Source organism: Sapajus apella, unplaced genomic scaffold (assembly GCF_009761245.1).
Source record: "Sapajus apella isolate SASKATOON/1434 unplaced genomic scaffold, GSC_monkey_1.0 scaffold119, whole genome shotgun sequence".
In the NCBI taxonomy this organism is placed as follows: Eukaryota; Metazoa; Chordata; class Mammalia; order Primates; family Cebidae; genus Sapajus; species Sapajus apella.
Window position 1 is genome coordinate 281,145 of NW_022437059.1, and position 14,369 is coordinate 295,513.

General features: G+C 53.2%; 2 protein-coding genes across 14 annotated transcripts in view; one reads left to right on the forward strand and one right to left on the reverse strand.

Annotated features, from left to right (window-relative positions):
• Positions 1-1,818: 1,818 nt before the first annotated feature.
• Positions 1,819-3,267, forward strand: RXFP4 (relaxin family peptide/INSL5 receptor 4). The gene has a single exon (XM_032260583.1). The coding sequence runs from the start codon at positions 1,899-1,901 to the stop codon at positions 2,919-2,921; it is 1,023 nt and encodes a 340-aa protein (XP_032116474.1). The 5' UTR covers positions 1,819-1,898; the 3' UTR covers positions 2,922-3,267.
• Positions 3,268-7,817: 4,550 nt separating this feature from the next.
• The window catches only part of ARHGEF2 (Rho/Rac guanine nucleotide exchange factor 2), a 64,224-nt gene continuing 57,672 nt past the window's right edge, over positions 7,818-14,369 (reverse strand). For 11 of the 13 annotated variants that reach the window (XM_032260585.1, XM_032260587.1, XM_032260588.1 and 8 more), the window contains 8 exons: positions 14,155-14,355; positions 13,636-13,755; positions 13,440-13,507; positions 13,270-13,305; positions 13,012-13,062; positions 12,359-12,802; positions 11,799-12,012; positions 7,818-8,970 (listed from right to left, as the gene is read on the reverse strand). In XM_032260585.1, coding sequence (XP_032116476.1) covers positions 8,897-8,970; positions 11,799-12,012; positions 12,359-12,802; positions 13,012-13,062; positions 13,270-13,305; positions 13,440-13,507; positions 13,636-13,755; positions 14,155-14,355 — 1,208 coding nt within the window. In that variant the 3' untranslated portion in view covers positions 7,818-8,896. The remainder of the gene's footprint in view (positions 8,971-11,798; positions 12,013-12,358; positions 12,803-13,011; positions 13,063-13,269; positions 13,306-13,439; positions 13,508-13,635; positions 13,756-14,154; positions 14,356-14,369) is intronic. The other 2 variants (XM_032260586.1, XM_032260592.1) reach the window with 1 other exon arrangement.

Genomic DNA, 14,369 nt, shown 5'->3' on the forward strand with positions numbered 1-14,369 from the left:
TTTTTTAGATGGAGTTTCACTCTTGTTGCCCAGGCTGGAGTGCAATGCTGTGATCTCAGCTTACTGTAATCTCCGCCTCCCAGGTTCAAGTGATTCTCCTGCCTCAGCCTCCTGAGTAGCTGGGATTACAGGCATGTGCCACCAGGCCCGGCTAGTTTTGTATTTTTAGTAGAGATCAGGTTTTTCCATGTTGGTCAGGCTGGTCTTCAACTCCCAACCTCAGGTGATCCGCCCGCCTCAGCCTCCCAAAGTGCTGGGATTACACGCCCAGTTATCTTAACTGCCAGATTGGCAAGGTGATTCTGGGCGGGCAGAGAAATAGACATAGCCCCAAGAGACAGAGTGATGATACAATCACACAGAAGCAGCCACGAGGCCAGGAGGTAGCCTCTGGGGTTCACCTGACCTCGGGGGCTGGGCACTCCCCTTCTGCCGCCCTGTTCATACTCATCCCTGGTTAGAAAGCCCCAACATCTTGGCACCCAGCCTGGATCACTCTCACCTCTGGGTTTCTCCTATGCGTTCACAAAGCCCACTGCTGATTTATTGTCGCAAAGGGCCCCTCTCTTCCCCCAGCACTGCCAGGGAACTGGATATTGAACATTATCTTAATTAGCCGGCAGAGGGGAAGAAGGTGCTGAATATGTTGGAATCCTTGAGAAAGCCTTACTCTTTTGCCTACCCACCTCCTGCCTTCTCTTTGTCCCCACCACAGCTCCTTCTGCTGTAGGTAGAGATGTGGCAATGAAAGGGAAGGGCCCAATGAAGCATTTTTTTCCCCAGTTACGATTGAGATCATGGGGAGACAGGAAGAGGTGTGGTGAGGGTGTATCTCAGGATCCTTAGCTCTGACATGGAGTTTGCAGGAGAGAGTGGGGGGATCACTGAGCTCTATCCACTGAATAGGGCAGGAAAGGGGGAAAGGGTGATGATAGATGTTAGCAGGAATATTTAATTATCAGGAGCAGGAACAGAACTGAGGGCATGCCCACGTCCACACAGGCCCTCCAGGCCCAGTGTTCCCAGTGGGGAGGAAACAGGAAGCTGTGACTTCCTCTCTCCTTTCCCTCCCCACTCTTAGCCTCAAGGTCACCGCTGTGGAGATGAATTCCAACCTGTTTTAGTTGGCACTGTTCCCTGGGCATGGTAATAGCTGCTCAGTACCCTTCTGCCACAAACACCCCAAACTTCTTTGAAATATTCACACACAGACATACAAATCACACGTATTCTCTCATTTCATCACACCACTCCTGTGAAGCAGACTTATCTGAAAATTTTAAGGAAGAAAACAGCTCAGGGAATCAAAGTAACACTCCTAGTCACACAGCTAGTGAGTAGCAGGTCTGAGACTGCAGCCTCTGTGCTCTCCTTTCTCAGACACCCATGTTGATTTCCTGCCTCTATACCACCTCCGAGGCCCCTTCCTTTGGGCCCTAAGGGAACACTTTCTACAGAGGAGGGAGGCCTCTGCACACTGTTAGGAACAGAGGCAGCTCTAGTTTGGTTCCTGTCATCTCTGGGACAGGGAACCTCCAGCTCTCTCCCTGGGGTGGAGGCTTGGGGCTGTCCTCCATAGAGGGGTAACTCTCCCTTCTCCCCTCCCTCTCTGCCATTTAGAGTGCTTCTTGCAGGCGGGCGCATGCGCATACACCCTAGGGTTCAGGCTCTTCCTCACCCTGCCCCACCCACCACCAATCTTGACCCACAGGGACGTGGTGGGTTGTCCTGTCCACACCCCTCCCTCTGAGGTGTGGGCGTGGGCCAGGGCTCACCGGAGGCCCCAGAGAAGCACTTAGTTCTAGAGCCTCCTGCTGAGAGCCTGCAGTGGCCTCTGCCAGTCTGGCAGGCACTTGCAGATCTCTCTGCTCAGCACCACCAATCTCTGATGCCCTGCGATGCCCACACTCAATACTTCTGCCTCTCCACCCACGTTCTTCTGGGCCAATGCCTCCGGAGGCAGTGTGCCAAGTGCTGATGATGCTGCGATGCCTGTCGAATTCCTAGTCCTGAGGGTCACGGTTGCCCTGGCCTATGGGCTTGTGGGGGCCATTGGCTTGCTGGGAAATTTGGCGGTGCTGTGGGTACTGAGTAACTGTGCCCGGCGAGCCCCTGGCCCACCTTCAGACACCTTCGTCTTCAATCTGGCTCTGGCGGACCTGGGACTGGCACTCACTCTCCCCTTCTGGGCAGCCGAGTCGGCACTGGATTTTCACTGGCCCTTTGGAGGTGCCCTCTGCAAGATGGTTCTGACGGCCACTGTCCTCAACGTCTATGCCAGCATCTTCCTCATCATGGTACTGAGTGTTGCTCGCTACTGGGTGGTGGCCATGGCTGTGGGGCCAGGTACCCACCTCTCACTCTTCTGGGCCCGAATAGCCACCCTGGCAGTGTGGGTGGCAGCTGCCCTGGTGACGGTGCCCACAGCTGTTTTTGGGGTGGAGGGTGAGGTATGGGGTGTGCGTCTTTGCCTGCTGCGCTTCCCCAGCAGGTACTGGCTGGGGGCCTACCAGCTACAGAGGGTGGTGCTGGCTTTCATGGTGCCCTTGGGCGTCATCACCACCAGCTACCTGCTGCTTCTGGCCTTCCTGCGGCGACGGCAACGGCGGCGGCAGGACAGCAGGGTCGTGGCCCGCTCTGTCTGCATCCTGATGGCTTCCTTTTTCCTCTGCTTGTTTCCCAACCATGTGGTCACTCTCTGGGGTGTCCTGGTGAAGTTTGACCTGGTGCCATGGAACAGCACTTTCTATACTATCCATACATATGTCTTCCCTGTCACTACATGCTTGGCTCACAGCAACAGCTGCCTCAACCCTGTGCTGTACTGTCTCCTGAGGCGGGAGTCCCGGCAGGCTCTGGCAGACACCTTCAGGGATCTGCGATCCAGGCTGTGGCCCCAGGGTGGAGGCTGGGTGCAATAAGTAGCCTTAAAGCGGGCAGGCAGGCGGTGGGTCTTGAGCAACCCCCTGGAGTGCGGCCCTTCTACCCTGCTCACCAACCTGGACAGATGGACACCGAGTGAAGGGCGCAAGCTGAATACACTCCTCTTTCTGAGATCCACCAAGTGTAGGATACTTGAGTCCTGGGGAGAAGCTGCCCCCTCTGGCAGGCTGCAGCGCCCTTGGAGAAAAGTCTCATCTTTGATCCCCAATTCTGCGTGTGGTGAATGGGGGAAGCGGGGGCCCAGATCAGAGCTGGGTGTGACAAAGCTTAAGTCTTTATTAGGAGATGGAAAAAGAGGAGGATCTGAGAATAAACCTCTGGATTATCCACAAATTGTTTGACCTTTTATCCCAGTTCCACCTCCAGTTCAGTGTGGAACAAAAGGATTCGTTGCTCCATTTCTGCCTTCTGCAAGAATTCCCAGGAAAACTTCCCTAAAGATTCCAGGCTAATGAATCAGAGGTCAGTGCCCATCTCCCTCTGCCTGTACCCCCCCACCTCAAAACAGGGTATCCCTTGTCTTTCTCTGGTATCAAGGCTACAAATACCCTCTTCCCCTGTCCCCACCTTACCATCTCAGTAGTGACCACTGAAACTTGCTGCCTACAGAGGCCTCAGCTGCAAAAGCCATAGTTCCCCTAAAGGGATGCCAGGTGTGGGATACTGCTGAAATTCCCAGCCCTGGGTGTAAAACCCTGGTGCTGACTGGAGTGCCTGTGTGTCTCCCTTTAAATCAGGATTTGAAAGAAGAGAAGATGATGACAAGTCAAAGACATGGGTGGGGTGAAGGGAGGTGAGAAATTAAAAGGGGGGCAACTGGGAGAATAGGCTGCAGGTGGAGTCACAAAAGTGGAGACCTCAGAAAGTGGTGCTAGTCCTCCTCCCTGCCCCAAGTGCAAAGCTCAGAGCGTCAATCTGAGTGTCGGAGCACCTGGATTCACACCTTTACCTCCAGCAAATTACTTTACCTCTTTGTACCTCACCGTTCTCCCCTGCAAAATGGGCTACTGAAGATTTAACAGCCGGGCATGCTGGCTCACACCTATAATCCCAGCACTTTGGGAGGCTGAGGCGGGCGGATCACAAGGTCAAGAGATCGAGACCATCCTGGCCAACATGGAGAAACGCTGTCTCTACTAAAAATACAAAAATTAGCTGGGCATGGTGGCCCGCGCTTGTAGTCCCAGCTACTTATGAAACTGAGGCAGGAGAATTGCTTGAACCCAGGAGGTGGAGATTGCAGTGAGCCAAGATTGCGCCACTGCACTCCAGCCTGGTACCTGGCGACAGAACAAGACTCTGTCTCAAAAAAAAAAAAAAAAAAAGATTTAACAGTGAAATATACGGTTAGTTATTATTCTTATATCCTGTGTAAAATGGAGACAGAGAGAAGGGAGGAAATAAGGGTGCAGCTGGGAGATCACGATGGGGAACCATGTCTCATCTGGAATGGCTTTATGTGCTCCAAAGTGAGGTATAATGAAAGTTTCACATAAACAGGTAGGTATGGTGGCTCATGCCTGTAATCCCAGCACTTTGGACGGCCGAGGCAGGCAGATCACAAGGTCAGGAGCTCGAGACCAGCTTGGCCAACATGGTGAAACCCCGTCTCTACTAAAATACAAAAAAATCAGCTGGGCGTGGTGGCGGGCACCTGTAATCCCAGCTACCTGGGAGGCTGAGGCAGGAGAATCGCTTGAAACAGGAAGGTGGAGGTTGCAGTGAGCCAAGACTGTGCCACTGAACTCCAATCTGGGCGAAAGAGTGAAACTCTGTCTCAAAAACAAAAACAAGAAAAACCTCAGAGCTTGGCCCCTACGCCTCTCTTGAAGGTGGTGTGTTATCCAGGTCTCCAGGATAGGGGACTCCTCTGTGGTTCCCATATTGAGACACATCAATGATAAAGGTCAGCCATCAGAAGGGTTTTCTGGGAGGCAGCCTCTAGAAAGGAGGAAGGCAGAGGGAAGATGGGGTAGAGCTCCCACTTTCACTGCCCCCTCCTCAGGTTCTCTGGCATGTCTTGGAACCCATGAGGACACAGGGTGCTCAGGCTCCTGGGGCAGCAGCTGGGAGCAGTGCCACCTTATTAAATGCAGAGCCCCCTGTGAAGGGGGAAGCCACAGTGCCTCCAGGTGCCCCCTGTCCCAGTTCCTTTAATTGCTGGGCAGAGGCTCCAAAGAGGCACCCAATTCACAACAGATTAAGCAATGTGAAAGGAACTTAATTAGCCTCTTGTTTAATTTCCTCTTTTTGATGATGTTTAAACTAGCTCCAAAACTCCAGGTCTATTCCTAGCCCATGCAGGCAATGGAAAATCCTCCCCCACCTAAGCAACCGTCTTCCCACCCCAACAGCTCCTCTGACGGCCTTGCTCGCCTCCGGATATTGGCTCCTCGGGGGGCATCTCTGCTTTATGGGCCCCGGAGGTAAATATTGACAAAGTGTACACAGGTCCAAGTCAGAGATGAATGCTCTTGGTGGGGAGGGGGAGGAGGAGGGGGCAGCTGGATGGAGAAGGGAGGGCTGGGCAGAGCAGGCGGCCTGGAGCTCCTCTTGGAATGGAAAGACAGCAATGTTTTGGTGAGAACCTGGGCCCTGACACCCTAGAACGCAAAGCCAGATGGCTTTGAAACTTCAGCAGGAGGGACAGAGGTTAAGACTGTAGGTTCCCGGCCGGGCACGGTGGCTCAAGCCTGTAATCCCAGCACTTTGGGAGGCCGAGGCGGGTGGATCACGAGGTCAAGAGATCGAGACCATCCTGGTCATCATGGTGAAACCTCGTCTCTACTAAAACTACAAAAAATTAGCTGGGCATGGTGGTGCGTGCCTGTAATCCCAGCTACTCAGGAGGCTGAGGCAGGAGAATTGCCTGAACCCAGGAAGCGGAGGTTGCGGTGAGCCGAGATTGCGCCATTGCACTCCAGCCTGGGTAACATGAGTGAAACTCCGTCTCAAAAAAAAAAAAAGGCTGTAGGTTCCCAAAAGTGGGTTAGGGAGGGGACAGGGGACACAATGGTTAAAGATGTGAGGAAGGGGCCCAGCTCTCAGGAACAGCCACATCAGACAAATGTTTGTGCCCCACGTTCTGGGGCTGAAGATGTGTATGTGTGGTGGGCAGAGGTTGGTAACGTGGTGGCAGAAGGGACAGCACTGCTGGGAAGAAAGCAGCAGTGGACTTCACACCCACTCTGAGCTGTGTCTCCAGGTTTCTGTGTTCTCTTCTGACCAGCATCTCTCACTGGACCTGTGGAGGATTCTGGGAGAACCTGCATTCCCCTTTTTTGGTGGTCTCTGCATGCTATCTGATATCGCCACCCCACCCTCACCTGCCTTCCTTCCCCACCTAAATGTTCTACCTTCACAGCTCTGAGCTGCTTCCAGCTGACTTGGCAGGCAGCTGCTGAGCCCTGTGTCTGTGTGGGTGAAACCTGAAGCCCTGATATTTTTAGGCAGAGTAGCCAAGGGAGAAAAGTGATGGACTAGAACTAAGAAGGCTGGTGAGGTGGCTCAAGCCTGTAATCCCAGTACTTTTAGAGGCCGAGGCAGGCAGATCACCTGAGATCGGGAGTTCAAGACCAGCCTGACCAACATGGAGAAACACCATCTCTATTAAAAATGCAAATATTATAGGCTGCGCTCGGTGGCTCATGCCTGTAATCCCAGCACTTTGGGAGGCCTAGGCGGACGGATCATGAAGTCAGGAGCTCGAGACCAGCCTGATCAACCTGGTGAAACCCCAACTCAAAAAAAAACAAAAAACAAAAACAAACCTGGGTGCGGTGGCTCACACCTGTAATCCCAGCACTTTGGGAGGCCGAAGTGACAGGATCATGAGGTAAGGAGTTGGAGAGCAGCCTGGCCAACATAGTGAAACCCCATTTCTACTAAAGATACAGAAAATTAGCTGAGCGTGGTGGCGCATGCCTGTAATCCCAGCTACTTGGGAGGCTGAGGCAGGAGAGTTGCTTAAACTTGGGAGGCAGAGGTTGCAGTGAGCTGAGATTGTGCCATTGAACTCCAGCCTGGGCAACAAAAGCAAAACTCAATCTCAAAAAATAAAAAAGCCAGCTCCTTCCTGTACTGGCAAGCTTTGTGCACCTAGGTTTCCCTGCACATAAAATGAGAACAATTCCCCATTCTCAGGATCCCGGTAATGGCTGAGAAAGCACCTTGTAAAGGTTTGATGCTGGAGAATGAGTTACGGAAGGGGAGGGTGCTGGCTGCTCCCCCAGCCTGCTCCCCACATGATTTCAATTCCTCTTTCTAGCTGAGGGCCTGAGCCCCATTCTCCTAATCCAACCCCATGGGGATGTGAACTTGTACCTGCATTTATACACAACCCTAGACTCTCCCCTCCTCCCCTCCCCGCAAAGCCCCAAAGTAAGTACCAACCGGGAACAGGAAGTAAAACTAACTAAAACCAAGAACTGAAACCAGCTCATCTCTCACTGCCTCTCAAAGAGGCGAAGTAAAAGAGCAGCTCCTGTGAGGGCAACCCCAGGGCCCGACGCCATGGAGATGAACAAGGGCAGATGGGGGCTGGATCTGACAATGAATGAGGCTGGGGACCAGGGCAACAGGTGGAGGCGATGGCTGAGCATGGCATACAAATACGATGGACACACATTTCCTGAAAGCGGAATTCCCGACATCGGAACCTGTGTGCCCTCTTTGTTTTTATCCTTGTACTGGTACATTAAAAAACGAAAAAAAGATTTTCAGTGGTTACTTTTGTTAGTGCCCCCTGTCTTCAGTGAGGCAGACGCTGTCCTTTCGGTGAGAGAAAAAGGCCCCTTTCAGGGAAACAGTCACTGCCCGGCTCTCTCCTTTCATCCTCCTCAGAACTGGCAGACATAACGGGAAACAGTACCTTGTGAAGTTCCAGGTTTTTAATTTTCCCTGATTCTTTTTTTTAAACAACCAAATTGGCAGAAAAAAGAAAACACTGGGGCTGGTCGGCATTTGGGGGCAGGGGTTCCACTGAAAAATCCCCCAAATTCACGCTGAGGTTTCAGGTCATGGTGGCTGAGGTGGAAGATGAGGTCAGGGCTCCTGGAAATGTCCCAACCCACCCTAGAACTTGTTTCCAAATGGCTGGGGAAGAGGTCAGTATAGGTCCCCCCGTTACTGCAGATGAAGGCAGAGGTCACTGTCTCCCCCACCCCTCAACTTCTTCAGAGATGTGGAGATAGGAGGCTTCGATCTCTAATTGCCTACGATCTCTTAAAAATGTAAAACACGTGCAGTTGACTTTGGTACAAAAAAGAAAACAAAACAACATCAGAACATTCTGGGCCCTGTGGGTATTTCCCTCGCCCCCAACAAACCATTATGGCCACCCCAACCTCTATTCCATCAACTCCAGGAAGCCAGGTTATCTCCCGGGACTTCCATAAAGGACGGAGAGAGGGAGAACAGCAGTACAAGGTTGAGGGGGGAGGAGAAAGGGACATGGCTCTGCCCACAGCCCTCCTTTAATTAAAGGGCAGTAGGGTTCTGTGGCTGCAGCCTCTCCTCTAAGACAGGTGTTGCCGGGGAGGGGCGTTAGGGCAAGAACCCAGCAGCTGCGTGGATGAGCCGGAATAAACCCCAGTAGTGTTCAAGGACAACGCCCTCTGATCCCTATGGCTTGGTTCCCATGTCCCTGGTACTTTAAATCTCGCCTCTCCCCCCATAACTAATAAACAATAAATAAATAAATTTTCCTAAAGTGGAGGGAAGAAGGCATGAACCATTGGCATCTGCGGTGTAGCTTTCGGATGCCTCGGGGGTGTTGTGGCCTAATTCCCCCAGCTTCTTAAATGGCCCCAGGTATCCAAGGATCCCAAGAGCTGGCAAGGACAATTAGCAGTTCCTTCAAATGTTCCCTCATCATTGGCAAATTGGAGTCCCCAAGGTTAGCCCCCCTCAGTAATGTTCTTCAGTGGGGCACAGGGCAGGGGGAGGGGCCCCCTTAGCTCTCGGAGGCTACCACCTCCCCGTCGCGGCTCTCCGTCTCCTCCGGGATGTCCTGCATTCTGGTAAACTCTGAAGGGGGACAGGACAAAGCCAGTGAGTGAGCAGAGACTCCCATGAGGAACTGTACCCCTATACTAATGCCTCCCCATCTGCAGGGCCAGGGGCTCTGGGGCTATGAAGGGATGACAGGGTTCTATAAGTTCTTGGGTGAGGGAAAGACCTCTGGCAACAAAGTTAGCAAGGTATCCATACCTAGGTACCTGATACGCTTTTACAGTATTCAAATATACAATCTGATTAGGAAAATACAAAATACTTTAAGATTAAAGCTTTTGGTAATTTTTTATTTCATGAACCAACTGTAAAAACTTGAAGGTCTTTGGCTGGGCACAGTGGCTCACGCCTGTAATCCCAGCACTTTGGGAGGCCAAGGCAGGTGGATCACCTGGGCTCAGGAGTTCGAGACCAGCCTGGGCAACACGGTGAAACCCTGTCTTTACTAAAAATACAAAAAATTAGCTGGGCGTGGCAGCGTGCACCTGTAGTCCCAGTTATTCAGGAGGGTGAGGAAGGAGAATTGCTTGAACCCAGGAGGCAAAAGTTGCAGTGAGCCGAGATCACACCACTGCACTCCAGCTTGGGTGACAGAGCGAGACTCCCTCTCAAAAAAAAAAAAAGGGCCAGGAATGGTGGCTCATGCCTGTAATCCCAGCACGTTGGGAGCCCAAGGTCGGTGGATCACGAGGTCAGGAGATCAAGACCATCCTGGACAACATGGTGAAACCCTGTCTCTACTAACAAAAATTAGCTGGGAGTGGTGGTGTACACCTGTAGTCCTAGCTACTCGGGAGGCTGAGGCAGAGGAATTGCTTGAACCCAGGAGGTGGAGGTTGCAGTGAACCAAGATTGCGCCACTGCACTCCAGCCTGGCAACGGAGCAAGACTCTATCTCAAAAAAAAAAAAAAAAAAAAAAAAAAAAGGCAGGGGGTAAGAGGGGTGGGAATTGGCCCTGTGGCTTGTGCCTATAATCCCAGCACTTTGAGAGGCCGAGACAGGAAAATCACTTGAGGCCAGGAGTTGCAGACTAGCCTGGTCAACATGGTGAAACCCCATCTCTACTAAAAACGCCAAAAATTAGCTGCATGTGGTGGCGCACCCCTGTAATCCTAGCTACTTGGGAGACTGAGGGATGAGAATTGCTTGAACCCAGGAGGCAGAGGTTGCAGTGAGCTGAGATCGTGCCACTATGCTCCAGCGTGGGTGACAGAGCAAAACAGCAAACCTCTGTCTCTCTCTCTCTCTCTCTCTCTCTCTCTATATATATATATATATTTCCTTCCAAGCACAGTGGCATACACCTGTAGCCCCACCTACCTGGGAGGATCACTTGAGCCCAGGAGTTTGAGTCCAGCCTCTGCAAAAGCACAAGACCCTGTCTCTAAAATAAAAAAATTTCAGAGCGAGATCCTGTGTCTGGGTCTGTGTTCTGTCGCCTATGCTGGCGCAATCACCGAGTACTGCCAACTCAACCTGCTGGGCTCAAGTGATCCTCTCACCTCACTCTCCCGAGTAGCTAGGCCTAAAGGTGCACACCACCACACCTGGCTAATTAAAACAATTTTGGGGGGCCGGGTGCAGTGGCTCACGCCTGTAATTCCAGCACTTTGGGAGACCGAGGTGGGTGGATCACCTGAGGTTGGGAGTTCAAGACCAGCCTAGCCAACATGGCAAAACCCCATCTCTACTAAAAAATACATAAAAATTAGCCAGATGTGGTGGTACACAACTGTAATCCCAGCTACTCGAGAGGCTGAGGCAGGAGAATCACCTGAACCCGGAAGTGGAGGTTGCAGTAAGCTGAGATCACACCACTGTACTCTAGCCTGGGTGACAGAGCGAGACTCCATTAAAAAAAAATAGGCCAGGCGTGGTGGCTCACACTCGTAATCTCAGTACTTTGGGAGGCTGGGGCAGGCAGATCACAAGGTCAGGAGTTTGAGACCAGCCTGACGAACATGGTAAAACCCCATCTCTACTAAAAATACAAAAATTAGCCGGTTATGGTGGCGGGCATCTGAAATTCCAGCTACTCAGGAGTCTGAGGAAGGAGAATTGCTTGAACCTGGGAGGCAGAGCTTGCAGTGAGCTGAGACTGCACCACCGCACTCCAGCCTGGGCAACAGAGCAATATTCCATTTCAAAAAAATAAAAATAGGCCACCCACGGTGGCTCACGCCTGTAATCCCAGCACTTTGGGAGGCCAAGGAGGGTGGATCACAAGGTCAAGAGATCAAGACCATCCTGGCCAACAAAGTGAAACCCCATCTCTACTAAAATACAAAAATTAGCTGGGCGTGGTGGCGTGTGCCTGTAGTCCCAGCTACTCGGGAGGCTGAGGCAGGAGAATTGCTTGAACCTGGGAGGTGGAAGTTGCAGTGAGCCGAGATCATGCCACTACACTCCAGCCTGGCACCTGGCGACAGAGCAAGATTCTGTCTCAAAATAAATAAATAAATAACAAAATAAATAAATAAATAATATTTTGTAGAGAAGCAGGGGGTCTCACTATGTTGCCCAGGCTGGTCTCAAAATTCTGAGCTCAAGCAATCCTCCTGCCTTGGCCTCCCAAAGCATTAGGATTACAGGCATAAGCCACCGTGCTTTTTTTTTTTTTTTTTTTTAATCTATTTCTACTTGTAAAGGTTGAGAATCACCAACCAGTTGGAGGAGAGAGGCCCCCACACTCTGCTTCCTACAGTTCCACCACCTATTCATCATCAGCCAAAACAGTTAGCCCTCTCGGTGTCCCTCCCTAGAGTTACTATAAGCCTCACAGGTCAGTTAGGGCCCATTTGGAAGCCATAGCCCAAAGGCCTGTACCCAGGCTGCACTCTACCTCTGGTCCATGTCTCCGCCAAGGTCTCACCTCGTGGACTGTGGGGCGGAGACAGACGGCTGCTACCTTCCTCCTCGCTGCCGGTGTCAGGGTCACTGCTGTCTTGCAGACGCTCTTCGGGGCTCCCCAATTCCTGCCTCTCTCGGTCCTCAAAGTGTCGATGGACAGAGCGAGTAGTGACGGGCAGATCCAGGCGGTCGGTGCCTCGGCTGGGCTGTGGACAGTGGGCAGGAAGGACAGCAGGCCGGGGACTGAGCAGTGTGGAGACTGCAGGCTCTGCTTGGCTGAAGGCAGCAGCTCTCCCCACTGGGGCTCACCCATGACTCCCCTTCAGGAGATCCACCACTAACTGACCTCTTTCAGCACCACCACCTGAGTTAGTCTCTTCCACCCCTGCACCCATCTACATTTCTCTTCAGTTCTCCAACCAGTATCTCAATAACCTGCAAGTTTGCTGCCTGATTGCATTTGGGCTCATACCCCTAATGGCCCAATTTCTTTTGGGCTCCATAGACCCTTATGTCCACACCAGGTCCATCCACCATGGCAGGCCACCTTACCTGTGGGGGGTTGAAACTCAAGTACAGGGCATCGCCTGCAGGGAGGCTGCGCCGCCGAGGATCCACAGGTCTGCGGGCCCAGGGGGCCTCGGCTGGGAGTGGCTCCGTCTGGCCCAGGGCGGCCAGCTGCCTTCGAGCCTCTTCGGCCTCCCGCTCCAGCAGTGCCCTTGCCTGCTCACTCTCCCGGAGCCGGGCCTCCAGGCTGCCAGCTTCGGTCGCCCGTTCTTCGCCTAGCCGCCGGCAGCGCCGCAGCTCCTCCTGCAGCAGCGCATGTTGCCGCTGCAGTAATGCCAGTTCCGTGGCCTGCTTTTCAGGGGCCACAGGGGCAGCCCCAGCCCTGCCAGCCTCCCCATCCCGAGAGTTGGCTCGGCACAGCTTCTCTCGCCGCTCTGGGCCCTCAGGGAACCGGGCTTCCATCAAAGTGTCCTGCTGGGCCACAGCTGCCTGGGGATAGAATGCAGGCAGAAGGGTATATCAAAAACCCTGTGTTCTTCTGCCCCTCACCCTCACCCTCCGAGGCCCAGGTCATCACTCCTGGAGAGCCTGGATTGGGAGGTATTTACAAAGGCCTGTTAGGATGGGCATGCCCCACCTAAACAGGCATCTCTAGCCTGGCTCCTCCCCTTCCCCATTCAAGCCCTTGTCCTACTGACCTGTAGGCCATGTAGAAGTCCATAGAGATTGACCAATCGCTGTAACGCCTCCTGAGGACAGACAGGGCAGGAACAGGGCCCCAGCTTTAGGATGGGAGAACTGCCCAGCAGTTGAACAAGGGCGGGTGCGGGGACAGTAGGATCTGGAGACGTACTTGAATGTAGACGCTTTCCCCGCCCCACTCCATACTGGGCTCTAACTTCTCAGACTGAGAACACCCTCCCTTCAGTCTCCTGTACCATCAGTTCCCATCTCACCTCTTGGGGTGATCTCAGCTGATTTCCATTTCGATCCTGCAGAAATGGGCAAGAATGGGAAGTCCTCAGGCACACAAATCCTGGGTGCCTGCCCCTGAGAGCTTTGTGTTGAGGAGAGGTTGTCCCTCTTCCACCCTCTTGCCAAATCCCAGAACCCCTTGAGGACCTACCTTCTGGCTAGAGTCTGAGTCGGCTCTGCAGAGTTCAATGGAGCCATTGAAGGTTCTGGCCTCACCATCTGTTGAGAAGGAGAAAAGGATTGCTGACTCACTTCCCTGGGGCCCTGATACCATTCAATCCCTGGTACCACCCCACTCTCTTTGGCCCCTCCCACCTACTACCTTGGTTCCCTGCCCTGGCACTCACTGGCAGTGACCCCAGGACTCGTGTTACCACCGCTGTCTGGTTCCAAAGGCAGGACTGGTTCTCGGGGTGTCAAGAGCAGTTCCACTCCCGGCCCCACCAGCAGGTCTTTCAGACCCTCCACTGTGGGGAAAGAGGAAGAGGTGAGGACAGGAATGACGCAGGACCGAGGGGAGTGCCATTCACCCCCACACATGGGGCACTCGGGCATCCAGGGGAATGCCTCCTGCACTGGCTCCACTGCCAGTGAGCTTCACTCACACAACCACTTATGAGCTCAAGGGCAGTAAATGCCTATGGGGCAGCATGAGTCCATGCAGCATGTGTGATACGGAGCAACAGCAAGGACCATACCTCCTCCCCTGCCTTTCCCAGAAACGGGCCCAAAAGAGGCACGCAGGGCTGTTTACGGTCTATGGGGTTGGTATCCCACTTGTCTGTGTTTGTCTGTGTCTAGTCACATGTCTAAATTCTGTGACGGTGAGTGCTTGAGCCTGGACTCTTTCCTGGGAGCTCCCTCACCCTCTCGGATGGCATCCTGCAGCAGCCGCTCGCCACGAGGGGACTCAAGGGACTCGGAGCGGAAAAGGCCCCTGGGCAGGGTGGGCAGGGGCATCCCACTGCCACCATCCTCCTCGGCCTGGAAATGGGTCATCTCAGCAAACAGCCCAACCTTCTCTCGAAGCAGCTCCACCAGTGCCCGGTCCTTCTGCTGCAGCTCCACTGTAGATAGGAAT

Excerpts from the sequence above, each read along its gene's own strand:
- RXFP4 (XM_032260583.1), top strand. The coding sequence starts at position 1,899 with ATGCCCACACTCAATACTTCTGCCTCTCCACCCACGTTCTTCTGGGCC.